The 27298-nt window shown below is 40.0% G+C and overlaps 3 protein-coding genes and 1 long non-coding RNA gene across 5 annotated transcripts; 2 read left to right on the top strand and 2 right to left on the bottom strand.

Annotated features, from left to right (window-relative positions):
* The first annotated feature begins 3766 nt into the window (after positions 1-3766).
* Positions 3767-5548, top strand: LOC106403927 (cytochrome P450 94B3-like). Its single transcript, XM_048760856.1, has 2 exons — positions 3767-4313; positions 4379-5548. Exons 1-2 carry the CDS (start codon positions 3787-3789, stop codon positions 5418-5420), a joined length of 1569 nt encoding a protein of 522 aa, XP_048616813.1. The 5' UTR covers positions 3767-3786; the 3' UTR covers positions 5421-5548.
* Positions 5549-7917: 2369 nt separating this feature from the next.
* On the bottom strand, positions 7918-12719 carry LOC125588914. The gene is made up of 2 exons (XR_007325107.1): positions 12287-12719; positions 7918-9082 (listed from the first exon to the last, which is right to left on the bottom strand). It is a non-coding gene; the product is annotated as an uncharacterized LOC125588914 (long non-coding RNA).
* Positions 9089-12062, top strand: LOC106358968. 2 transcript variants are annotated; one of them, XM_048760858.1, is made up of 3 exons: positions 9089-9254; positions 9543-10397; positions 10483-12062. In XM_048760858.1, exons 2-3 carry the CDS (start codon positions 9764-9766, stop codon positions 11907-11909), a joined length of 2061 nt encoding a protein of 686 aa, XP_048616815.1. In that variant the 5' UTR covers positions 9089-9254; positions 9543-9763; the 3' UTR covers positions 11910-12062. The 2 variants fall into 2 exon arrangements, with proteins under 2 accessions (XP_048616815.1, XP_048616814.1); XM_048760857.1 differs by having other exon boundaries at positions 9089-10397.
* Positions 12720-13253: 534 nt separating the features above from the next.
* On the bottom strand, positions 13254-20159 carry LOC125588913 (cytochrome P450 94B3-like). Its single transcript, XM_048760859.1, has 3 exons — positions 19594-20159; positions 13465-14530; positions 13254-13419 (listed from the first exon to the last, which is right to left on the bottom strand). The coding sequence occupies exons 1-2, from the start codon at positions 20049-20051 to the stop codon at positions 13486-13488; spliced, it is 1503 nt and encodes a 500-aa protein (XP_048616816.1). The 5' UTR covers positions 20052-20159; the 3' UTR covers positions 13254-13419; positions 13465-13485.
* Between the last annotated feature and the right edge of the window lie 7139 nt (positions 20160-27298).

Below are 27298 nucleotides of genomic sequence, written 5' to 3' on the forward strand. Positions count from 1 at the left end.
TTTTGTTAGGGTGATTGGTTAGGATTGTGATTTGGTTGTATAATAGGTTTAGAATTGTGATTTGGTTGAATAATTTGTTTTGTTGAATTGATTTAGAATTTTTTTAGAATTTTTTTGTTTTTTTGTATTTATAAAATCGATTTTTGTATATAAAATCGATTTTTGTATTTTACAAAACAATTTTTCTATATAAATTCGATTTTTTTGGATTTTACAAAATCTTTTTTTGTATATAAATTCGATTTTTTGGACTTTACAAAACATTTTTAATATATATAAAACTTTTTTTGTGATTAAAAACTATTATTTGGGATTTAAAAATATTTTTAATATATATATATATTATTAAAATTATTTTTTGTAATTATTAAACTATTTTTTATTTATTAAAACTATTTTTTGTTTATTAGAACTATTTTTATATATTTATTAAATATTTTTAATATCTATAAATCTTTTTTTTGTGATTAAAAACTATTATTTGGGATTTTTTTTAAAAAAAATTAATTTATATATTTCTGTATTTATTAAATATATTTTTTTAATTTACAGGTCTCATGATGATCAGACCTGGCCTCGACAGCGTCGTGGTCGTGGTGGTACGGGGAGCCAGTCTCGTGATTCCAGCCATTTTCAGGATTCCCCTTCGCCCCACAGCTCCAACCATACATCTCCCTCTGCTGCACCCGCTCCTGCTCCTCTCGCTCCCGCTGCTGCATCCGCTCCTACTCCTCCGGGTCCTCCGGGAGTGATGAGTGTTGCGGAGTTGGTTCAACAGCCCGGTCGTGACCATCTTCCGTATCTCACTTCGTATACACATGGACGGGGTTAAACATGGTAATTAAACATTTTTTTTTCTTTAAATTTGGATTCATTATTAACCGTTTGTTCTTTTTATTAGGTTCAACCGATCCAGGAACGGGATCAACGCATGGATCAACCGTATGATGTACTCGGCCCTCGACAGGGGACATCCGACTTTCACTCACTTCCTTACCGACAAGCAGGTTCTGTGGTTTCGTCAGTTTGCGGTAAGTATTCTAATTTTTTACTTATATTTTTAATCTTTAATATAAATTTTCTACTAATTGTGTTTTTTTTTTTCAGCAAGAGTTCAACTGGAATTCCGATGAGACGCTCTTTATCTATCACCACTTCGTCCATAAAGTTATGGACAACTATGGGAAGTAGATCCACGAGTGGAAGAAGAAGTGGGAAATCAATAAGGTTCGATTTAATTTATTAAACAATTTTTTAATTTATTAAACTATTTTTTAATTTATTAAACTATTTTCTTTTTTTTTATTAAAAGGTCCCAAAGTCGATGAACGACACGGTCTGGAAGGAGTTGTGTGCGCATTGGGATAAGGAAGAGACGAAAGAAACTTCTTCCACCAACTCCACCAACCGCAGGAGCGACCGTAAAGGGAAGGGCATCTACAAGCATAACTTGGGTGCTCAATCTATTGCCACTCTGGGAGATCGCATGGTAAGTTCAACCGCTTTTTCTTCAATTATTTGAGTTTCAGAATTTTAATTTATTGTGCATTTCTTCTAATTTCTAATGTTTCTTTAATTTATGTTTTTTTTTCAAGGCGGAAGAAAATGATGGCGAGCCGGTTGATGATCTCGCCCTAATGAGGAGGGCGTATACCAACAAGAAGACCGACCAGATTGATGACGGTCTTGTGAGGGACGTGGTCGACCTGGTCCAAACTCAGGTGGTAGACGAAGTGTCTCAGCTTCAAACCGAGGATGACGCTTCGACGGCTTCGACCAACTTGTCCCGGTTTCGAATCAACGAAATCGTTGAATCCGTAAGTTTTTTTTTTTTAAGTTCAATTCATTTATTTCTTGGTTTAAATTTGTAAATTTGGCTATTTTCTATTCAGTCGGTTCCAAAGAAGAAGAGACGTTTGGTCGGTTTGGGTCGTCACACCCGGTCGGTTCCTCCTTCTTCTGCACCACCGCCCTTTGTTGATCCAGAAGTACTTACGGCTCAGTTGAAGGACAAGGATGATCGCATATCTTTGTTGGAGACCCAGATGGCGGCTCAACAGGCGGGCTATGAGGCACAGAGGAGGCTGAACCAGCAAATGATGGAGATGATGCAGAGGATGTACCCGAACGAGGTGTTCCCGGACGTGCCAGGCCCGTAGTTTTTTTTTTCCAAAAACTCGGAATGTTTTATTTTTATTTGTGAAACTTTGAATATTAATTAATATGATTTCAATTTTAATTTTAATTTTATATTTTCGAATTTAAATTTCAAAAATTTTATTTTTTTAAAAAAATTAATATTTTTTACATTCCGAGGAAATTAATTATATTTTTTACTCGATCGATCGATGCGTTTTTGGACATATATCCATCGATCGATCTGTTTATAAAAATACGTTCGGAATATACCGAGGGACATCTTCCCCGGAATATACCGAGGGACACCTTTCCTCGGAATATACCAAGGGACATGTTGCTCGGAATATACCGAGGGACATGTTCCTCAGAATATTCCGAGGAAGATGTCCCTCGGTATATTCCGAACGTTTTTTTATAAACGGATCGATCGATGGATATATGTCCAAAAACGCATCGATCGATGAACTTCCGAGGAAATATCCCGACGAAGTTCTCCCTCGGTATATTCCAAGGAGATTTCCGACAAACTAGTGATCCTCGGAATTTCCTCGGAAATTTGTTTCCTCGGAATTTTCTGACTCGGAATTCCGTCAGAAAATTCCGAGGGATTTCCGAGGAAAGAAGAAATTCCGAGGAATTATTTCCGAGGACTTGTTTCGTCGGTATGTCGTCGGAATAACGTTATTCCGACGAAATTCCGACTATTTTTTCCCTCAGTATCCTTGTTGTTTTCTTGTAGTGTATAGGGACTAGCCAAGGGAATTCAGTTTTTGGTTTTGGTTCTGTTACAGTTTTTTGGTTCTTTGATTCTAGAGGTTTATGATCGGGTATTAAAAAATTTTGGTTTGGTTCCTGTTTGGTTTTTACAATTCTCGGTTCGGTTCGGGTAAAAAATTTAGGAACCAACTAACATCTGAGATAATTGCGATTCCAATTCGGTTCTGATTTTCGGTTAATTTGGGTTAAAAAGTCAGAAATTAAGGTTTTTCGGATTACATATCAGATTTTTCAAATTTTCGTATAAAATTTGGATAATTCAGAAATTTTTAAATATTCTAGATAAAAAGTATCTGGTAATTCATTTTTAGTAATTATGGTTTAAGAAAGTATTTTAAAATTAGTTAATTATTTAACAACTAAATATAGTTAATATTTATAAGTATATAAATTATATATAGATATTTGAGTATCCATTTAGTTCTTGGTTCGGTTCTGGTTAGGTTCACGTTTGGTTTTGGTTCTTTGGTTATAAAGATATATAAGATCTGCTCAGATAATTGAAAGGATCCAAATGCAAACCAAACAGAACCTCTTTTCGGTTTGGTTTGTTTCGGTTCTTTGGTTCCAGATATGTGCGGCCAGACCTCATAGGGACGAAAGTAAAGAGATTAGCAAGCATGAATGGATAGTAGTCATCTCTACTGTTTTTGTTTTTGTTTTGTTTAATGTGGATGTGTGTGTTTTTGGAGTTACATAAATTCATATGGCCATAATTATAATTAATCGTTGGTATTGGATATTGGTTTGGAGTAGATCTAATTGTACCCAATAAACATGCTATTTTGAGCCTTTAAAAAGCCCAAAGGCCCAAATAGTATATGCAAATGACTTGTCTTTCCCTTTTTCTGTTTCAGTTCAATTTGATTGATGCCCACAACCACCACAAACACTTGGTTTGAAACTAAAGTGAAAAAGCCAGCCCAGACACGAAGACAAATGGAGTTTCTCATCATCATCCTCTTCATTGTCTCTCTCCCTATCTTCATCTTCTTCATCTTCCCAAGGCAACCGTCCTCACACATCGGTTTCAAATCCTACCCGATCGTCGGCAGCATACCTGGACTGGTGAAAAACCGTCACCGTTTCCTCGATTGGACGGTAGAGACTCTGTCTCGATGCCCGACACAAACAGCTGTTTTCCGGCGACCAGGGAACCAACAGTTCGTCATGACGGCAAATCCAGCAAACGTCGAGTTCATGCTCAAGACGAAGTTCGATAGCTTCCCTAAAGGCGAGCGGTTCATCTCGTTTCTTGAAGATTTTCTTGGCCGTGGAATATTTAACTCTGACGGCGAGATGTGGTGGAAACAGAGGAAGACGGCGAGCTACGAGTTCAGTACTAGGTCTCTCCGTGACTTCGTTATGACCAACGTCACTGTTGAAATCAACACCAGGTATATCGATCTCAGCTAATCTAATTCACTTTCAGTCTCAGATGCTGAGACTTTCTCCGATTTAGGCTTGTTCCGGTGTTAGCCGCCGCGGCGACCGCTGGGAAACCGATAGACCTACAAGATATATTGGAACGCTTTGCGTTTGATAACATCTGCAAGTTAGCATTCAACGTCGATGCCGCTTGCCTCGGCGACGACGGAGCAGACGGTGTAGAGTTCATGAAGGCCTTCGAGACGGCGGCGACGATCATCTCGAAACGGTTTCAGTCCGTTGTCTCGTATTCATGGAAGATAAAGAAGAAACTTGACATAGGATCAGAGAAGGTTCTGAGAGAATCAATCGTGACCGTCCATAAATTCGCAGACGATATCGTGCGTCACAGGACTGATGATCAAGCTAGGTCAAGTAACACGAACGAGGATTTGCTTTCAAGATTCATCAACATCGAGGAGATGAGTTCGCCGGAGCTGCTTCGTGATATTGTCATTAGTTTCATTCTCGCGGGACGAGACACGACATCGTCTGCTTTGAGCTGGTTCTTCTGGTTACTCTCTAAGCATCCAGAAGTGGAAGACAAGATCAGACAAGAGCTGAACTCGATCAGGGCACGAACAGGGAAGCGTGTCGGAGAAGTTTACGGGTTTGAGGAGCTTAAACTGATGAACTATCTGCACGCAGCGATAACCGAATCTCTTAGGCTATATCCTCCTGTACCAGTTGACACAATGAGTAGTGTTGAGGACAATGTATTGCCTGATGGAACATTTGTAGGGAAAGCTTGGGGAATAAGTTACAACGCATACGCGATGGGGAGGATGGAGAGTATTTGGGGGAAGGGTTGTGATAGGTTTGATCCAGAGAGGTGGATTGATGAAACAAATGGTGGGTTTAGAGGTGAAAATCCTTACAAGTTTCCGGTGTTTCATGCAGGACCAAGGATGTGTTTAGGTAAGGAGATGGCTTATATTCAGATGAAGTCGATAGTTGCTGCGGTGTTGGACAGGTTTGTTGTTGAGGTTCGAGTGAAGGAGCGTCCTGAGATTCTCTTGTCTATGACACTTAGAATGAAAGGTGGTTTGTTTGCTAGGATACATGAAAGAACCTGAGTTATTTGTTGGACAAGTTAGCTTTGGTGTAGACTTTTATAATGCTTATGCTTTATTTACTGTTTACACTTTTATAAAGTAACGATCTTGGACCTTCAATATGTGTAATAAAAACTCATTTGGGGCTATTGGATTCGACTTACTTGCAAGAGTGGAATATGTATGTTTTAGCTAAGATAGGTGATAAATTTTAGGCAAATGATATCTAGGGCCTGTCCTAAATATAGGAAAATGAAACATCGTCATATTACCTAAAAATTTTAAAAATAATTTATATATCCCGCCAAATTTTATACTATAATTTTTTTTAAATTAAAATTCTTAATAAATTCTATATATAGCTTCCAAAGTCTTTACGTATATCCGCTCGTCGCATGAGTAGGTCACATACTCCGGCTCGTTTAGGCTTCTTGTCTCGTTAGGATCAAAACCTCCGCTTGACGCACCTCAAGGTACTTTTATGACAAGCTTGACAGAATCATATGATAAGTGGTTTTGGGTGGATTTCGTCATACCTCTACGGATTCAATACGGTAATGTTGGATTCCAAAGTCATTGCCTGAATTCAACCATTGTTTCCTTCTCAAATTCCGTCAAGTACATACAAAGGATCGTCGCAAGGCATCGTGGTACCGGCTCTTCCGCCGCTTCTACTTCTATACCTTTATGGTTGATCGTCAAGAGCATCGCCTCACCTCCGCCGCATCGCCTCATCATCTCAATCCCTTTCGAGCGTTGCTGGTACTCAACCGACACATGCTTTGGTCTGAACCAAAACCATTTATGGAGCTTAAACTTGCCGATTGTTATAAACTTGAGCCATCATTCCTCTTCCAAAGCATCATGTCTGTCCACATTTCGTCGTCGCCCCTCAGTGCAAAGGGTTCACCTAGCCCAAAGCCGTGATGTTGTGCCTAAATTGCCATTATTTGTACATCCATCACAGGTCAATAGAGTTTTCATTAGCTCTGATTTTGTCATTGGCGCTATTCGGTTTCAAGGTCCATCCTATTTGTTCGTCAACGTAAAATCTAGGATTTTTATACTCTTCGGTTCTGTTGAGATTCACATAGTCTCTTCGTGGAGCCTCGATGTTGGAGCTAGAGCTGTTCATGCTCGCTCCACCTCCTTCCAAACTTTGCCGTTTGGTCTAATCAACGTCGGTTCCGACTACTTCATGCTCATGGTAGTAACCTACTCAGGGATACATCTCATGTTTCCCACGGTTCTCCAATGGACGAGCAAGACTCTCTCGTTTAGCTTTGTTATCACTTGTTTTATGTTCTGTTTTATGATGTTCATCAAACCGTCGAGGATCCCCTCCGGTTCCTATCTTGTTACCGATGAGCATAGCTCCGGATTGTAATAGTTTAAACTCACTTTAGATTTAATATAATCGCATGTGTTACAAAAAAAAAAAAGAGTAGGTCACATACTTCTCACCGCCAACAAGAAGACTTTTTCTTGGGTTCACCCCCTAGGGTGAATCTTTAGGTTCACCAACCAATAGAAAGTTGTCATTTTAGATCTAGTATCTTTTAATTAAGGAAACAAAATAACTTGCCAAATTATATTATGCTTTTAAAATAAAAAATAAAAAATTAAATAAATAAAAATAACAATAGTTCTAAAAAAATATTATTTAAAAAAATATTTATTTTTAAGATTTAGAGTTTAGTGTTTAAGATTTATAATTTAGAATTTATCCAAATGTTTAGTGTTTTTCCAAGGGTTTAGGGTTTACCTAAGGGTTTAGGGTTTACCCAAGGGTTTAGGGTTTACCAAAGGGTTTAAGGTTTTCCCAAGGGTTTAGGGTTTAGGATTAGAGTTTAGGGTTTAGTGTTTTGTTGACAACATGTTTAGTGTTTTTCCAAGGGTTTAGGGGTTTACCCAAGGATTTAGGGTTTACCCAAAGATTTAAGGTTTAGGATTTGAGTTTAGGGTTTAGTATTAGAGCTTAGGGTTTAGTGTTTTGTTGACAACATTTTTTTTTTTGAATTCGTTTTTTATATATTATTTTTATTTATTTTTAAATTTTATTTTGAAAAAATAATATAATTTGCAAGTTATTTAGTTTTCTTAATTAAAAAGTACTAGATTTAAAAATGACAATTTTCTATTGGTTGGTTCAGAGGTGAACCCAAGAATAACTCCAACAAGAACTAGTATGGAAACTCGGGACAGTGATTTTGTACCATAGATGTCTCCATTGTTTGACATGAAGAAGAAATAAATTGAACTGATGAAGACTAAGCAACTAAACGAGACTTGTCTAAGTATATGGTCTGAGTAACCAGAAGCCAATAGAGATTTGAAGATGAAGAAAGAGCTGTTGGAGACTATAGACAAGAAAAGATCACACAGAAGGTTAAAAAAAAAAAACAAAACAAAACAAAAGTCTCTCTCGACAAACTCGCGACCTTTGTCTGCCTCCGGCGCGTCTGTGCGCTCCTCACCGCCGGAGGGCTCCGTCTTTCACTCTTTATCTCCCTTTTTCTTTGCCCTACTCCCCCGTCTGTTCACTCTCCGATATGTGGGTGTTTCTGGAAAACGAGATCTGCCGGTGGAGGAACCTAGGCCGAATCTGGTGGTCGTCTTCTACCTCTAGTGACACTACGAGGTTGGTGTAGCAGCTGTGGGTGAGTAGGGTCGGCGTTTTTAGGGCTTTCACAAGTGGGTTTCAGTTTTCAAATTCACCTAACCCACTTGTAGAGGCGGCGGCGCGTGGTGGTGGAGATTGGCTCCTCCTTCCAGATCCGGCTTAGATCTTCTCAGATCTGAAAACGTCGGCGTTTCGGAGGTGAAGTCTCGGAGTCAGGTGCGGTTTTCCTCCTTGGAGTCTTGGAGGTTTACGGCCTCCCTTCCGATGGCCTTGAGTGCTTCGGAGTGTTCAGTTCCTCGTCGGCAGGCGTTACGGTTAGCGATTGACCTAGCGCGTGCCAGGGTTGCAAGCCTTGGCGTGTGGAGTCTTGCAGTGTTTGCAGTCCGGTATGGTCGTCTATGGCCGTCCCGGGGCAGTCTTGTCGACCTCCCTCTCATCCGTCTTCCCTGCCCGGTGTCCCGGTTCCCAGATCTTCTTTGAAGCTGCCGGCTTGCTTTTTTGAAGTGTGCTCTTGTATTTATGTGTTTGGATTCACCTTCTGTCGCAGGTTAATCACTTGACGTTAGTGAAGAAATTGGTCTCTGGTTCTCAGAGTCAACTTCAGGCGAGCTAGCTGTGGTCTCGTGTAGTCCCTCGAGTCCGTCTTCTTGCATCTCCAGCGTGTTGGTTAGGTCGTCTACCCTCACTCTTGGTGTTTCTATATTTTCGTTATGTATTTATCGGATACCGAGCTTGAATGTCCCGGGCGAGTTCCTAGTTAATACGTTGGAGCTGAGTTTCTTGAACCCCTGAGGTGCGGAGTGTGGTTGGTGGGGATGTACCTGTTCTGACTTGAGTTTTAGGGGCGGAAAAGGATTGGTTAGGGATGGCGGTAAACCCTGATCGTGTAATCCTCTTTCATTTCCCGGACTCAGGTCAGTCAGGTGGTTGATAGAAGCTCAGGTGAGACTCTAATCTGTGTGTCGGCGCTGTTTAGAGAAGGAACTAGAGATGCAGTGGTCGGCTTGATTTCGGTTAAGTCGGCATCGTTGGCCGCGTTTCTCTGGCAAGGACATGTGACCTGTGTTTAAAATAGCGACGCCTAGGCGAGCCTAGGCGTGAGGCGAGGTCAAAACTGGGTTTCTCGCCTTGAGGACCTGAGGCGAGGCTAATTCATGAGGCGCACGCCTCTTCACGCCTTGCACGCCTTGCACGCCTCAACGTCTCAACGCCTCAACGACTTGTAGTTAACGGTAAGATTATTATTTCTAATTTATTTGCCTACTTAAAACAAGCAATTATGATTAATATAAAATATTTAGTTTCTTTTTATGTTTCCAAAAAAACATTCACCTAAAATCTAATTTAATGACTTAACATTTTGATATATGGTCACGCTTGACGCTTCTCTTTCTTTTACGTCTGTCTTGTTCTGAGACAAGAGTCTCTAAATCTTCTGCTTCTTCTTTCTGCTCTCTTTCTCCTAATCTCCCACTCTTCTCTTATCACCATGTCAACTCCTTCTAAACAACTTGATCCAGCACACAAATATGCAACACCTGATCCTAAGAAGTATGGCTGTTTTCATTGTAACTTTTGTGGTAAAATCACAAATGGTGGAGTCTCACGTGCTAAACATCATCTGGCTGGAGGCTACAATGACGTAACTCTCTGTCCCAAGGTTCCAGATCACGTGAATGAAGAAGTTAAAACTTTCTTGAAAGGCAAGCAAGATGCAGTGAAAGCCAAAGCCAGTGTCCGAATGATGGAACCAGCCTTTGGTTATGATGATGAAGAAGATGACGTTTACCCAACTCAGCCTAACTTGAAGAAGCGTAAGGGTCCTATGGACAGGTTTGTTGCTCCAACTCCCCCTGATGTCTTGAAAGGAAGAAAAGATAGAAAAGAAGTTTTTGGAGGAGTATCTGATAAAGAAAGTAGAGACAAAGCTTGTAGAGCTATTGAGAGATGGTTCATAGATGCTGGAATTCCTTTCTATGCTATTACTTATGACAGTTTCAAAGAGGTGTGTGAGCTTATAGGGCAATATGGTTCTGGTTTTAAACCACCAAGCATGTATGAACTGCGAGTGCCTCTCTTGAAAAAAGAAGTGGAAGAAGCTGAGAAACAGTTGGTGGAATACAAAGCTGATTGGGTTGCTAAAGGTTGTTCAATCATGTCGGACGGATGGCGCGATTCAGTGGTTCAAAAAGACATCATCAACTTCCTTGTCAACTCTCCAAAAGGATCTGTTTTTCTGAAATCAGTTGATGTTTCAGAGGTTGTGAAAGATGCAAATCTGCTCTTTAACATGCTTGACAATGTGGTGGATGAAGTTGGAGAGTCTAACGTCGTCCAACTTGTTACTGACAATGCCTCAAATTATATTAAAGCTGGTATGTTTTTATTTCTATTCAATCTTATAGTTTCTGTTTTTTAGTTCTCTTGTTGCTAATCTGATAATATTTTGCTTATTCGCAGGGAAACTTCTAATGGCTAAGAGACCACATCTATATTGGTCTCCTTGTGCAGCACACTGCCTTGATCTCATGCTAGAAGATATAGGTCAGATTCCTTCAATTAAAGCTGCAATAAAAAGCAGCATCTTCATGAATGGCTACATCTACACTCGTCCGACTATGGTAAATACGATGAGAAGATTCACAGGCGGTGGAAATTTACATAGACCAGCAGTCACTCGGTTTGCAACGTCATTCATCACACTTTCATCGTACTACCGCCAGAAGAACAACTTGAGGAAGTTTGTAAATTCTCAAGAGTGGATTGATTCAAAGTGGTCAAAGGAATTAGGAGCAAAGAAGGTGAAGCAGATTATTATGCAGGACAGCTTCTGGAGAAATATTCTTTATGCACTAGGCTTGACTACCCCGTTAGTTAAAGTTCTTCGACTGGTAGATGGAGAGAAAAAACCAGCTATGGGGTACATTTATGAAGCAATGGACAGGGCTAAGGAAACCATTGCACAAACCTTCAACCATAGAGAAGATCAGTACCAGCGTGTCTTTGAAATAATAGATGAGCGATGGAACTGTCAACTCCACCAGCCGTTGCATGCTGCTGGTCACTTTCTGAATCCTGAATTTCAGTACAAAGGACCTGAGGTGAATTGTGAAGAAGTTATGAAAGGTTTATACGACGCCATTGGGAGGCTGGTTCCTAAAGTTACAACTCAAGATGTGATACTTAAGGAGCTAGAACAATTTAAGAATGCTTCTGGACTGTTTGGCCATCCCATGGCGATAAGACAAAGGGCAACAAAGGCGCCAGCAGAGTGGTGGTGGTCTTATGGAGCATCTACTCCAACACTTCGGGACTTTGCGGTTAAGGTTCTTAGTCTCACGTGTAGTGCAACCGGTTGTGAGAGGAATTGGAGCGTGTTTCAGCATCTCCATACTAAGAAAAGGAATCGTTTGACTCAAGAACGGTTGAACAGCATGGTCTTTGTTAAGTACAACCGAGCTCTGAAACGCCGTTACGATTTGAAAGACACGATTGATCCTGTCCTTTTAGATGAAATTGATGACTGTAACGAGTGGCTAGTAGGAAGAATGGAAGGAGATGATTCTGATGAGCATGTTGATCTAGTGTATGGAGATGATGATCTCACATGGGAAATGGTTAGCAGAGCTTCTGGAGCTGAGGAGCCTAGTTACCCTACTAGAGGATCTTTAAGTAGGAGTGAAAAAGGAAAGAATTCAGCTGCAAGCTCAACTCCAAGCCAAAGAGCTTCCCAAAGGCCATCATCATCATCATCTCCATTGGTGTTGATTGATGAGGATGATGAGAATGAAATTGAAGAAGATGTTGGAGATGTGGGGAATGTGTTAGCGGAAGAGGATCAGTACAATCAGTACGAGAACTTTCAGGAGTTGGACTTTCAGATTTGAAGTTTGTTTCTGAGTTTATTTGTTTCTGAGTTTATTTTTATGACTTTGTTTTGAAGACTGAAGTTCTGTTTGTTTCTGTTTGTTTCTGAGTTTTATGATGACGTTTTTTTTTACTCAGTTATTTTTTCTATAAGATTTGAACGTTTAATTGCATGTTTTATGTTTAGTTTTATACAGATATGATTATTTTTAATTTTAATGGTTTAGGATAAACATGAATGTATAAATATGAACAGATAACTACTAATCTTGCTTGTATTGTGTAGGTGGTGCGTCAAATCCTCAAGGCGAGCCTAGGCGATCGCTATAGCTAGAGGCGAGATTGACCTCTTCCTCGCCTCATGCTCTGAGGCGCTATTTTAACCACAGCATGTGACCGGGCACGGTACATTGAGCCGAGAATCTTTCCCTCCCATTGTGTTTTTGGTTTACTTTTCCTTGGTCTTATAGATAAGCCTAATCTATTTTGGAGTTTCATTGTTTCTCTTTCGGTTAGCCGGAAGCCTGTTCCAGTATTCCCTTACGGGTTGGTTTTATTATAAAAAAAAAAAAAAGATCACATGTTTGGTTAAGGAAGAGAGAGTTCAGATTAGTCACTATCATCCGGTTGTTGTGCAAATTTATCCTACTTCAGCAGTATTAGTTTATTCATTCTTATTGTCAACTTATTCTGAGTATTTTTCCTTTAAATGTGAGTGTAACATGTTCCAAATGAATCAAGGAAATCATTTTATGTTTCTCTGGTTCTCTCTCTTCTATTCTTGCAAGTTCATCATGTTCTTCATCTAAAACACTCTTAATTCTATCAGTTCTCACATCCATCACTGTCTTCTCTGGGATCAACAAGCATAAGTACAACCATTGATGGAAATGGCTTGGTTGCGTCTGAGCTTCTCTTTGCTAGAGCTGTTTTGATCTTTAGTTAGATTAGAATCAGATATTGGAAGACCACCAGAGAGAATTCTTCTGTTATTCTTTCCCTTGTCTGTATGCTGCTAGTAGCTGGAGAGGCAGACATGATGGCTCCAGAGGACCAGAGCTTGAGGAGACATCAAACAGAAACACTTTGGTACACGTCCCCTAAATGAACATTGGCACTAGTAGTGGATACGTTTAACAAAATTGGTGTTACAATATGCAAATGCAAACACTCTGTATACTCTGTTCAATCTCTAGGAGAAGCAATCTACCAAGATTGTTTTTAATTATCTATTATAGTCTCTTAATGTCTTGTCATTAGGACTAACATATTTTTTTGATATTTATAAACTTTTTTTTGTTTGGAACTGTTTCATAAACTTTCTGATTTTAAAATAGATGTAAAATTAAGTGATTTACAATGAGTTTAGTAGAAACCCAATTTTTTAACGTTTTCCATGATTTGTCCTTTTGTTTTGAGAGGTTGAAAGTTTCTGGTTTTGGTAATATCACATTTGGATAAGGCAATTTGGAAGACAAGAGAGTCTTCGGTCCACACAATTTGCTTATGACCAGCGTCAAGCAACCGTACCAAAGAGTAATTAAAACATAGACATTATAAAAGCATAGACCAAACCAAACTTGTCAAACAAGTAACTCAGGTTCTTTCATGTATCCTCACAAACAAACCACCTTTGATTCTAAGTGTCATAGATAACAGAATCTCAGGACGTTCCTTCTTCCCCGGAACCTCAACAACAAACCTGTCAAGCACAGCAGCAACTATCGATTTCATTTGAATATAAGCCATCTCTTTACCTAAACACATCCTTGGTCCTGCATGAAACACCGGAAACTTGTAAGGATTCTCACCTCTAAACCCACCATTTGTTTCATCAATCCACCTCGCTGGATCAAACCTATCACAACCCTTCCCCCAGATACTCTCCATCCTCCCCATCGCGTACGCGTTGTAACTTGTTCCCCAAGCTTTCCCTACAAATGTCCCATCAGGCAATACATTGTCCTCAACACAACTCATAATTTCCACTGGCACAGGAGGATATAACCTAAGAGATTCGGTTATCGCTGCGTGCAGATAGTTCATCAGTTTAAGCTCCTCGTACCCGTAAACTTCACCGATTCGCTTCCCTGTTCTTTCCCTAACCGAGTTCAGCTCTTGTATGATTTTGTTTTCAACTTCTGGATGCTTAGAGAGCAACCAGAAGAACCAGCTCAAAGCAGAGGATGTTGTGTCTCGTCCCGCAAGTATGAAACTGATGACAATGTCACGCAGAAGCTCCGGCGAATTCATTTCTTCGATGTTGATGAACCTTGAAAGCAAATCCTCGTTCATGTTGTTACTTGACCTAGCTTGATCAATCGTGTGACGCACGATACCGTCTGCGAATTTATGGACGGTCACGATTGATTCTCTCAGAAGCTTCTGCGATCCTATGTCAAGTTTCTTCTTGATCTTCCATGAATACGGGGTAACGGATTGAAACCTTTCCGAGATGATTGTGGCCGCCGTATCGAAGGCTCTCATGAACTCTACACCGTCTGCTCCGCCGTCTCCCAGGCAAGCGGCATCGACGTTGAATGCTAACTTGCAGATGTTATCAAACGCAAAACGTTCCAATATATCTTGTAGGTCTATCGATTTTCCGGCGGTTACCGCCGTGGATAACACCGGAACAAGCCTATATCGGAGAAAGTTTTAGCACATGAGGGGACTTATTTAAAAAAAATATATATATAACAATAAAATGTTAATGCAAAATATAAAAAAAAAATGACAAAATTAATAGTTTTTAAAATGTTATAATTATATATATATATATATATATATATATTATATAATAAATATTAAAATAATCTTCTTACTTATAGTAATTTAAAATAGTTACTAAATATTTTAAGAATAATTTAAGTTAAGATTTTGTTTAAAGTTGCACAAACACAAAGATTATAAGAACTTCTCTTCTTATTAGATTTAGAAACTCTCTCAAAACTAAATTTTTCTATGTGTTTCTCTTAATGGAACATCTCTCCATGAGAACTTTTTATATAGGAAGAAGCTACGTCATTTCCTAAGAGCGAAGCTATATCTTTTCCTAATAATAATATGGAAACATTCCTAAGCTCGATATGTTTTTCATTTTCCTTAACCCATCAAACTTCACTTTAATGAGTTAACTTGCTCCTCAAGTTAATTGGAATTATCCAACACTCTCCCCCTTAATTCCAACTTGAATCTTAGGTATGTTGATCTTCTTAACTCCGATGAACTTGCGCATTGCTTCGAACTTGATCCTTGCCAATGGCTTAGTGAGTATGTCTGCCTTCTGTTCCACTCCAGGTACGTGCTTCACTTCGATAAAGTCGAACTCCACACATTCTCGAATGAAATGGTACTTCGAGAGTATGTGTTTGCTTCTACCGTGAAACACCGGGTTCTTGGTGAGGGCTATCGCTGACTTGTTGTCAATCTTCAACACGACCTTCTTGTCTTCTTTGTTCATGATCTCGACCATCAACTCCTTTAACCAAATTGCTTGTTTTGCAGCTTCCGTAGCTGCCATGAACTCCGCCTCACATGAAGAGAGTGCCACTGTGGGTTGCTTGCACGATGTCCACATGATCGGCGATGTTCTTAGGTAGAACATAAACCCTGTAGTGCTTCTTCCATCATCAACGTCTATGTTATGGCTGCTGTCACTGTAACCTGTAATCTCCGTTGTTCCATCCCGTTTGAAGAAGAGACCATACTCTGTAGTGCCCTTTATGTATCGTATTAGATGCTTAACTGCTTCTCCATGACTCTCTCTTGGACTCTGCATATATCTACTTAATACACCAACCGAAAACGCCAAGTCCGGTCGTGTATGAAGAAGATACCTTAAGCATCCTATGATGCTTCGATACGATGTTGCATCAATCTCAGGCTCCTCCTCTGCCTTTGATACTTTCAAACTCGTGTGCATCGGAACATGAGTATAGTTACATGACTCCATCTTCGTCTTGACAAGTATACCTTGCGCGTATCCTTCTTGTTTGATGTGAATGCCATCAGCTCCTTGCGTTACTTCTATACCAAGATAGTATGTAAGCTTCCCGAGGTCTGACATCTCAAATCTTCTTGACATATCATCTTTGAATTGCTTGATAACGTTGAGTGAAGTCGCTGTTACAAACAAGTCATCAACATATATAGCTATGATCAGAAGCTCCCCCTTCTGTTTCTTTTGATATACCGCAGGTTCCTTGGTGCACTTCGTGAACTCCATCTCCTTGAGAACACGATCGAGTTTGATGTTCCAAGCTCTCGGAGCTTGACACAAACCGTATAGTGCTTTGCTAAGTTTGTACACATGATCCTCCTTTCATTTCTCCACAAAGCCTTCTGGTTGAGTAACGTATACATCCTCATTTAAGTCTCCATTCAGGAACGTAGTTTTCACATCTAAGTGATGGATCTCTCATCCATTAGTTGCTGCTAACGCCAAGAGTAGTCGTATGGTTTCTATCCGAGCAACTGGTGCAAATACTTCGTCGAAGTCTATGCCTTGTTGTTGCACATAACCTTTTGCAACTAGCCTTGCTTTGTATTTGATCACCGTTCCATCTGCATTCCTCTTGATCTTATAGATCCACTTCAAACCTATCGGTTTCATACCTCCCGGCTTCTTGACGAGCTTCCAGGTTTTGTTTTTGATGATAGATTTGATCTCTGCCTTCATTGCATCGATCCAAGCTTGTATTACTGTAGCTTCGATGTAACTTTCTGGTTCACCATCGATGGTGAGCAAGAGTCTGCCACTTTCAACTTCAGCGAGTAGGATGTAATCATCGAACCGCTTTGGTTTTCTGATGTTACGACCATATCTTGATGTTACATGCGGGTCTTGGTTTCTATCGTTGTTCTCTACTACTTGCTCTTGTTCATCTGCGTCTACAGCTTCTTCTTCTTCATTATTGTTTTGCTCTTCGTGGTGTTGGTGATCTTGATGCTCATCACCATCTCCTTCTTCTGTAACATCAATATGAGGAAGCTTGAATGATCCTGGTTCTTCGTCTACGTTTGTTGATAGTGTGGACCAATCCCAACTTTTCTTCTCGTCAAAGATTACATCTCTACTAACAACTATCTTCTTCGCGACCGGATCATAGAGTCTGTAAGCTTTTGAGCCGGGCTCTGTGCCTAGGTTGATCACCATCCTTGATCGATCATCCAGCTTCTTGAGATGAGGACTGTTGATTTTTGCAAAAGCTACACATCCAAAGACCCTTAGATGCTCAATGTTCGGTTTCTTAACATACAAGCTTTCGTATGGAGCCTTGTCTTCCAAAGCCTTTGTAGCAATGCGGTTTATGAGATACGTTGAATGACGTACTGCTTCTCCCCATAGCTGATTAGGTATCTTCATAGCTTTCATCAAACTTCTAGTCATCTCCATTAGTGTTCTATTTCTTCTCTCAACCCCACCGCTTTGTTGCGGTGTATACGGTGCGGTGAGATGTCTAGTTACACCGTTTTCTTCACAAAAACGAATGAACTCATAAGATGTGAACTCTCCTCCTCTATCGGTGCGAAAAATCTTGAGTTGCAGCTTCGTTTGATTCTCCATGTACTCCTTGAACTTTTTGAACCGATCGAACGCTTCACTCTTCTCTCTTAGCAGCATCGTCCACATATATCCTGAGTAATCATCAATTAAGACAAATACATATCTATTGTTTGCTGGTGTTGATGGTGATATCAGACCGCACAAGTCACCATGTACCAACTCCAATGCGTGTGATGCTCGATACTTTGCTTTAGGCGGGAAAGACTTCCGAGTTTGCTTCCCAACTAAGCAGGCGCGGCACACATCTTTCTCGTGTATCACCTGAGGCATCCCTACTACCATTTCCTTGTCTACCATATTCTTCATGACTCCAAAGTTCACATGTCCTAGCCGTGCATGCCATGTCCATGTAACATCAGTTTCTTGTATTTGAAGACACTTCGGATATTCAACCTCCATTGGCGTCTTGTACAATCGGTTTGGTTGCCTTGCGACTTGTACTAATAGCCTTCCACGGGGATCTTTCAGCATCAGTAAGTCTTCTTTCATATTAACCTCACAACCCATCTCGGTTGCTTGTCCAAGACTTATGATATTGTGTTTAAGACTTGGGATGTAGTAGATATCTTTGAGTGCTCTTCTCTCCCCTGTTTTTCCGATGAACGTGATCGAACCATTCCCGACAATCTCGACGTTTGATCCATTACCGAATTTGACTTTGCCTTTGATGCTCTCATCTAGGTTTGAGAAGAACTCTCTCTTGCCTGTCATATGGTTACTTGCACCATTGTCAAGGTACCATATACTCGTATTTCCATCGCATTCATCAAACCTCTTAGGAAACACTCTCTCTTCGTTGAGGAATACTACTTCATGCATATATAATGCATCTGCTTCTTGTGTTTCCGTTAGGTTAGCTTCTTCTCTTGGTCGTGTAGGACATTGTGACACGAAGTGCCCCATCTTGTCGCATCGCCAACATCTAACCTTAGAGTAGTCCTTCTTGGTCTTGTCCGAAGCTTCTCCTCCTTTGTTATGACCATCAGAACCATTAGACCTTCCTCGTCCTCTTCCTCTTCCATCATAACCTCTACCTCTGCCTCTTCCTCGCGAGTTGCTATGGCCTCCACGACCTTGTGCATCATTCTTTACAAACATTAGCTTCGATTGATCTTCATCTTGGGTTTCTTCTTTGATGCGTTTTTCGAAAGCCTTCAATCTCCCAACAATGTCTTCGAATCCCGTTGAATTTAGATCCAACACTTGTTCTAACGAAGCTACGATGTGAATGAACTTCGTTCTTGGAAGTCCCTTCAGAAACTTCTTTACCAGCTTTGATGCTTCCATTATCTCTCCTAACGTGGCTGCTCTCGATGCTAAGCCTGAAAGTTTTCCTGCGTAGTCATCCACCGTGTCTGTGTCTGTCATCTTCAGTTTGTCGAACTCAGACATCAAAGTTTGTAACCTTGCTTCTCTCACGCGATCAGCACCTACGTTACGTGATTTGATAGCTTCCCAAATCTTTTTCGATGTATCATGTTCTCCAATCTGAAGTATTAGCGCCTCCGGGACTGATTGAAAGATTAGAGCAATCGCCATATTGTTCTTCTTTGCATCGTTACTCCCTGGATCAATTGTATCCCAAACTTCGTATAAACGAAGCATCACTTTCATTTGCATCGACCATACGGTGTAGTTGGTCGATGTTAGCATCGGACATCGTATGTCCTTCTTCATCTCAAGACCTTTATCACGTGCTTGAAAATCGTCTCCCATGTTTTGATCGAAGTTACAACTCCTCTTGTAAACGACCTTCGAAACCTGGAGCTCTGATACCAATTAAAGTTGTACAAACACAAAGATTATAAGAACTTCTCTTCTTATTAGATTTAGAAACTCTCTCAAAACTAAACATTTCTATGTGTTTCTCTTAATGGAATATCTCTCCATGAGAACTCTTTATATAGAAATAAGTTACATCTTTTCCTAAGAGCGAAGCTACATCTTTTCCTAATAATAATATGGAAACATTCCTAAGCTCGATATGTTTTCTTTTTTCCTTAACCCATCAAACTTCACTTTAATGAATTAACTTGCTTCTCAAGTTAATTGGAATTATCCGACATTGTTTAAAGAAAAATAGTTTATGTTTAATTTTTAGATTAAAATTAAATAAATAACTTTTCATTATAGACCTGGTGTTGATTTCGACGGTGGCGTTGGTCATAACGAAGTCACGGAGAGACCTAGTACTGAATTCGTAGCTTGCCGTCTTCCTCTGTTTCCACCACATCTCGCCGTCGGAGTTGAAAATCCCGCGGCCAAGTAAATCCTCAAGAAGCGAGATGAACCGCTCGCCTTTAGGGAAGCTATCGAACTTCGTCTTGAGCATGAACTCGACGTTTGCTGGATTCGCTGTCATGACGAACTGTCTGTTCCCTGGTCGCCGGAAAACAGCTGTCTGTGTCGGACATCCGGACAGAATCTCTACCGTCCAATCGAGGAAACGGGGACGGTTTTTGACCAATCCAGGTAAGCTTCCGACAATGGGGTAGGATTTGAAACCGATATGTGAGGAAGGTTTCCTTGGGAAGATGAAGAAGATGAAGATAGGGAGAGAGACGAGGAAGAAGATGATGATGAGAAACTCCATTTGTCTTGTTGTCTGAGCTGCCTTTTCACTTTAGTTTCAGACCAAGTGTTTGTGGTGGTCGTGGGTATCAATCAAATTGAACTGAAACAGAAAAAGGGAAAGACAAGTCATTTGCATATACTATTTGGGCCTTTGGCTTTTTAAAGGCTCAAAATAGCATGTTTATTGGGTACAATTAGATTTACTCCAAACCAATATTCAATACCAACGCTTAATTATAATTATGGCCATATGAATTATGCAACTCCAAAAACACAATCCACATTAAACAAAACAAAAACAAAAACAGTAGAGATGACTACTATCCATTCATGCTTGCTAATCTCTTTACTTTCGTCCCTATGAGGTCTAGACGCACTTGGGCATTTCGAGGCAGCTCAGACAACAAGACAAATGGAGTTAAATATGGAAATGAAAATTTGAGAATTAGTGGTCTATTGTTTGTTTTTTTTTGTTAAGAAAATATCTTTTCCATATATGGAAATACAAAAGATATGCAGATATTTTCATAACTGCATTTTCCATATTTTCGCAGGTTTGTTCAGAATTATCCACATAATACATATTCTATTAAGCATAGAAAGAAGACAAACAGTTTGAAATCTATTCCACTAATATTAATATTAGGCTTTTGAATCTTTTGTACATTGCTTATTCTTCAAAATTTATAGTGATAGGTTAAGCGTAGAATGTGTATTCCAACAATACTTAGATAACTATGAAAAAAGTAGATTAATTATTCTAATCGAATTGTATTGAATAACAAAACGTGGATTTCAATTTCCACTAAGTCATTTTCCGTAGAACATGAAATCTGTAGTCCGTAAAACATAATTTGAAATTTTTATTTTGTAAGTTTTAGAAAATTAGTTTAAACTAAAAAGTTAATTATAAAATAATTTATGTAATATATAATTTTATGTAAAACTGAACTATAATATATGATAATGTACAGCAGTAAGATTATCGAATTGTGGATTTGAGTTTAGAATATCGAATTGAACCCAATAAACATGCTATTTTGGGCCCTCGAAATGTCCAAGTAATAGTAAAAATATCAAATGGCATGTTTTTTCCCTCGTTCTGCTGTTTCAGTTTTGGGCCCTCGAAATGCCCAAACTGCTTGTCTTCTTTCTATGCTTAATAGAATATGTATTATGTGGATAATTCTGAACAAACATGCGAAAATATGGAAAATGCAGTTATAAAAATATCTGCATATCTTTTGTATTTCCATATATGGAAAATATATTTTCTTAACAAAAAAAAAAACAAACAATAGACCACTAATTCTCAAATTTTCATTTCCATATTTAACTACAATCGATTTTCTTAACAAAAAGATTGAAAAATCACTTTTTATTTTATTCTAGGATGATGTGTTTAAAGTCTCAATTTGGAAAAAAATATGGGTTTTATTCAGGTCGGGTCTAGGGTATTGTTTTGGTTTGAAAATTGTGTTCAAATAGGGTACTTGTGTTTTTTTTTTTTTTTACACTGAATTATCATTAGCCATGAAGGCAAAGGGTTGTGAAAATTCTACAACTAGAAGGCGCTAAACAAGAGTAGCAAGAGAGGAAACATAAAGTATCACCCAAAAGGGACATAAAGATATTAAAGCAAGCTTGAAGGCTTGCTGAAAAGAGAGACACGTCGGCGGCCTACATGCACCATGTATCTCAGGATGAGGGAGGTAGAAGGGCTTGTGCTTTTGTTGCCAGATAGTGCCGAAGCCAAGAGGGACTCCCTTTAGAGATGTACGACTGGTACCGATGATCAGATGTTACGCTTTCCGAAATTTTCATAGCTGAAACGTTCCTCAAAGGTACCACATAATCTAAACTCCAAGCCTGCATTTGTTGAAGTTTGGTGGTGATATCCTGAGCGATGTGTGGGGTACTTCTGAGAGCAGGGTTGTAGGACTGAAGCCTCTCGTGTGCCTTTTTGAAAGAAGATTGGAAAATGATCTTTGTAAATCGCATTGTCTTGAGACAATCAACCGCCCAGAACATTGCTAATAGCTCTGCCTCTTCTTGGCTTTGCACAAAGGAGTAAGATCGTCTGCTATGCATGAGAACATTACCTCTTGTATCACGCAGAATCCAGGCAGCTCCACAATTGGTTTGGTCACTTAACCATGAGACACCAATGTTGCATTTAAGAAAATCCAGAGGAGGGGCCATCCATGGTGCAGCAGTGACATGTCCAGACGTCGGAGCTAGTGGTGTATCTTCCTTGGGAAATTAACTTCAAACCATATTGTTGCATCCTCTTCTGCTTTCTTGAGAATTTTTGAGGAAGATACCTGAACTTTTTCAAACACCAGCATGTTTCTGGCCTTCCACAGCTGCCACAAGATCCAGGGGAAACTCTTTTTGATATTTGGCGGGCATTATTTCCTTATAATACACGCTATTAGGTGATGCATGTTCAAGAAAATAGAGTTTTTGGATAAACCCCTTTGTGGTAGGGGTAACTTCACTTCCCTCCATACATTCTGAGCCAGAGGACATGAGAAGAGAATATGACAGATCGTTTCAGTACCACCACCACATTGCTTACATAGAGGGTCGACTGAGATGCCTCTAGAGCGGAGCTGATCAGATACTGCAAGGGCGCCTGACATAGCTCTCCAGATAAAATGTCGAATCTTTGGAAACGTAGGAAGCTTCCAAATATTGCTCCACAACTTTCGCTCGATTGGAGGGAGCCGATTCGTTGTTGGAGATTCAGCTGTTCGTATGGAATCCAGAAGCCTACAGCCACTCTGAGACGAGTAGTTACCATCTTTTGTAAAACCCCAGAGCCATGAGTCTGGCTTATAGCGTTCTGTTTTCATCTTGAGGATTAAAGTTGCATCCGCTTCCACAAAATAGTTTCTCACCTTTTGAACATCTCATATTCCTGTGTTTGGTATGAGAAGCTCCTCAACACACATCGTCAAGTCGACCTCCGCTTCTGGTAAGTACATTGGTGGTCTCGGTAATGGATCAATGATCCAATTATCTGTCCAAACCTTCGTGGTTCTACCATCACCAAGCTTCATAACCATGCCCTGTGCAATCAGATCTCTTCCATGGAGTATACTTCTCCAAGCAAAGGAGGGTCTCGTTCCAAGACCACAGTCCATGAATGAACCATTCCTCCAATATTTGCTCTTGAGCACCTGCGAGACCAGGGAGTTTGGTTGTTGTAGAATCCTCCATGCTTGTTTAGCAAGTAACGATTGGTTGAAGCCACTGATGTCATGGAACCCTAGTCCACCTTCATCTTTCCTTTTACAGAGTCTTTGCCAAGCAACCCATGATATTTTCCTCCTATTAGATCCACTACTCCACCAAAATTCCACAATGGCGCTAGTTAGTTTGTCACAGAGATCCTTTGGGAGTTTGAAGACCGACATGGTGTAGACCGGGAGTGCTAGGGAGACAGACTTCAAGAGTATCTCCTTCCGTCCTGAGATAAAGCTCGTGCAAACCAACCATGTAAGCGTCCCTGAAGTCTTTCTCGTATAAAGTTCAGCAAATCTTTTTTTGAGCCCTGAAAACATTCTGGTAACCCAAGATAAGAACCATCTCCACCTTCCTTGTCAATCTCCAGAACTCTTTTGATATCAGATTTAATGAGCTAGGGGATTTTAGCGCCAAAAATGATGGAGGATTTCAACTTGTTAATTTTTTGACCAGATGCTTCACCATATTGCTTTAGACAATCCATGAGTACTGAGCTTTCAGCGACATCTGCTCTACACATCATTAGATTGTCGTCAGCGAAAAGGAGATGATGGACTGCCGGTCCTGTTGGAGCCAATTTGATCCCATGGAGCTTGCCCTTCTTCTCAGCTACATTGAGAACATTAATCAAGGCTTCAGTACACAAGATAAAGAGGAAAGGCGACAATGGATCCCCTTGACGAATGCCTCGTTCCGGCTTGATGAATGCATGTGCTTGGCAGTTGAGGAGGATCGAATAAGACATTGTGCTGACACATGTCATCACCCATCGAGTCCAAACTCTGTCAAACCCCATTTTTTCCAGCAGTGTTTCCAAGAAGGACCACTCAACTCTGTCATATGCTTTTGACATGTCTGTCTTTACAGCCATGTATTGCTTGCCAATAGAGTCGTTAGTCCTCAGACCATGAACCATCTCGTGTGCTACAATTATATTGTCTGAGATCAGCCTTCCGGACACAAAGGCTCCCTGTGTTTCCGAGATTAAAGAAGGCATAAAGCCTTTCAGTCTGTGACAGAGGATTTTAGAAACAATTTTGTACTGCACCAAGCAAAGACTGATTGGTCTCATGTCCTAACTATTGTTGGGTTAGGGATTTTTGGAATTAAGCAAAGATGAGTGTGGTTCCATCCGGTAGGCAGAGATACCGAAGAGAAGAAGGTCTGTACTTCCTCAATGATTGAAGGACCAACTATATGCCAACATTTCTTATAGAAAGCTCATGTGAAACCATCTTCCCCAGGCGCACTGTCACCACTGATACTGAAAGCTGCGTTTTTAATTTCCTCAACAGTGACTGGGCTCATGAGTGTAACATTCATCTCAGGGGTTATTCTGCTCTCAAAATCAGCAAATAATGTTTCCAAGTCATGTGGATTCGTACTCAAGAAGAGCTCCTTATAGTAATCCACCGCCAGGTTCCCTTTAGCTCCTTCTGAAAAGAACTTTGTACCCGACTCATTTTGAAGCATAATGACTTTGTTTTTAATCTTCCTGCCTTTGACGCTGTTGTGGAAGAAAATAGTGATTTTATCACCTTTTCTAAGCCATTGTTCCCTGCACTTCTGGCGCCAAAAGAGCTCTTCCTGTTTGTATGCTTCAGCTAGCTCAGTTTTCAGTTTCTTCATGACTTGGAAGTCCGGGTTCCGTTTAGCAATTTCCAACTCCGGTTTAGACGATAGCCGTTCAATGGAAGTAAGGGTACTTGTGTTTTGGGCGTCAAACCACACTTGCAAAAAGAAAGATTTTTAAGATTATGACATGATAAATTTCATTGCCAAAAAGATGTTTACACAGACACACTCATAGACAGATAAACTAACTAAATAAACTCACAGTTTTTTATAAGACATAAAAGTTTATAAATATCATTACAAAGAAATGAGAAGAGTTTGTAATTCATCACAGAAAATCTCATCACAATTGTAATTTACAAACTATGACAACTAAGACGTTGCACATAGCACAACCCAAATCCTTGAGTTCAAAATTAAGAACAATGTTTAGAGACTTGTTCCACCATATTTGACTCTGTGCCCATCCCATGTACAACAGCTGATTGAGTAGACTGGTTCTTGTCCAATCTCTCATACTCGGTATTTAATCCCTGCATGAATGCCCTGAAGGAACTCAAATATCGCAGATGAGCTTCTCCGTCTCCTCCGAATGGTAGAATCAAATTCCCTGAAATGACTTCCCAACCAAGGCAAACACGTTGAAAGCTGCAATGAGTAAAACATGGTCTTATAACCTGCCTACACTTCACACTTGGTCTTTGTCATTTTCCCTTGAGCTTCTAGTTCCAGAGATTCGTCTAATCTAATGTAATGTCAAGCTAAAGACAGGTTGAATCAAAACTCATTTCTCTTCTCAACAAAACCCTGGTGTAAAATAAACCTTTTCTGTATCAATATTTCATTACCTAAGTACCTATAAGAAACCGGCTTTTTCTATGTCTAAGACGTTTCAAAAGCCTGAATCTAAGCATAGAGTCAACACCATACCCTGCAGGAGAGCTTAGGAGGTAGTTGCAAACTCTAGGCATCAGCTTGAAGTTGTTATCCAGAGTGTATGAGAACACATCTACCGCTGCCGCTGCATCAAGTTGTTCTATTTTGCAGAGTCCTTGAATCAATTTGGTACAGCTTCGATGCATCCTCAATCTTCACTGCTTTGTATAACCCTTGAATCAATATTGTACACAAAACAACATCAGGATTGAACACAACTCAAATCCATCATCGTATCTCCCGCCTCTAAACAACCCCATCAATTAAACTGCTATAACTTCCGAAACACGTTTGGTCGCAGAAACAAACTTAAAACAAACTTTCTAATCAAACCTTGAACACAAAAACCAACACTAACAGAGGATAGGGATGGAATCAAACAATTTTGGACGGCAACGACGACTAAGGAGAAGCGGATACGATATTTTGGAATTTTCCCTTTTTATTTAATTTCTCTTATAAATCGGATGTCCATAACCGGCCCGGTTCATAACCGGTCCGGTTCATAACCGGCCCGGTTCATAACCGGCCCAATGCTAGAGAGAGAGATAGAGAGTCGACCGTGAGGAGAGAGAGAGAGAATCGGCATCTTGCCTTTTACTTATTAGATTATGATTTGTACTCTTTCCATATTTGTATTTCCTTTCTTTAGTCTTTTCATTATTCTATGACGGTGTAATTCCCTATATATAAAGGGCTCCTTATGTTTATGAATAATATAAAAACATAGATTCTATTCTCTAGTTTCATAACACGTTATCAACACGATTACGCTCTAAACCCTAAGCTAAAGTCCGAACCCTAAAACCCTAATCTCATCCCTGCGATAAACCCTAAACCCGACGACGAACCCTAATCTGATCGAGAACCTAAAACCCCTTACTCAAGGCGTTCCCAATCTCAGCACGCGACCTCAGTCTGTTCCTCAGCTCACGACGTCAGCCTGTTCGCGAGACACAATCTCAGCCTGCTCGCCTGCTCGACGCGACCCGATACCGTTCGATAGCCAGCACGTTCACGACCCGATAGCTGCTTGCTCCCGTTCGCGACTCGTCTCAGCTTTAATCCGTTCGTGACAGACAACAACCCGTTCGCGACCCGACAGCAACAATCAGCTCGCGTTCTTCTCTATTCGGTGGTCCATTCAACCCGACTTGAGGTTTAGGTAAAACTAAAACCTAAGAACCAAACCCTAAGGCAATATCCAATCCCTAATGACCTAAATTGAATCTTATTGATTGATTAAAATCGAAACCCTAATTCCCTAAAGCCTAGCCGCATGCATACCATGCAAACCCTAATCGAAATTTGATTTGATTGTTTATGTGATTGAATGTTTTAAATTTGATTATCATCACATAGAACAGATTGCTAGGATTGATTAATCTCATACTTGAATTTGGTTGATTGAATTGATGAACTAATTGAATATTATCTTGCGATAGGAATCGTCTAAGTTGATTAGTTCTCATCTTGTTTAAAACTTGAAACAAACCGGCTTGT

The sequence above is a fragment of the Brassica napus genome, chromosome C6, assembly GCF_020379485.1.
Source record: "Brassica napus cultivar Da-Ae chromosome C6, Da-Ae, whole genome shotgun sequence".
NCBI lineage: Eukaryota > Viridiplantae > Streptophyta > Magnoliopsida > Brassicales > Brassicaceae > Brassica > Brassica napus.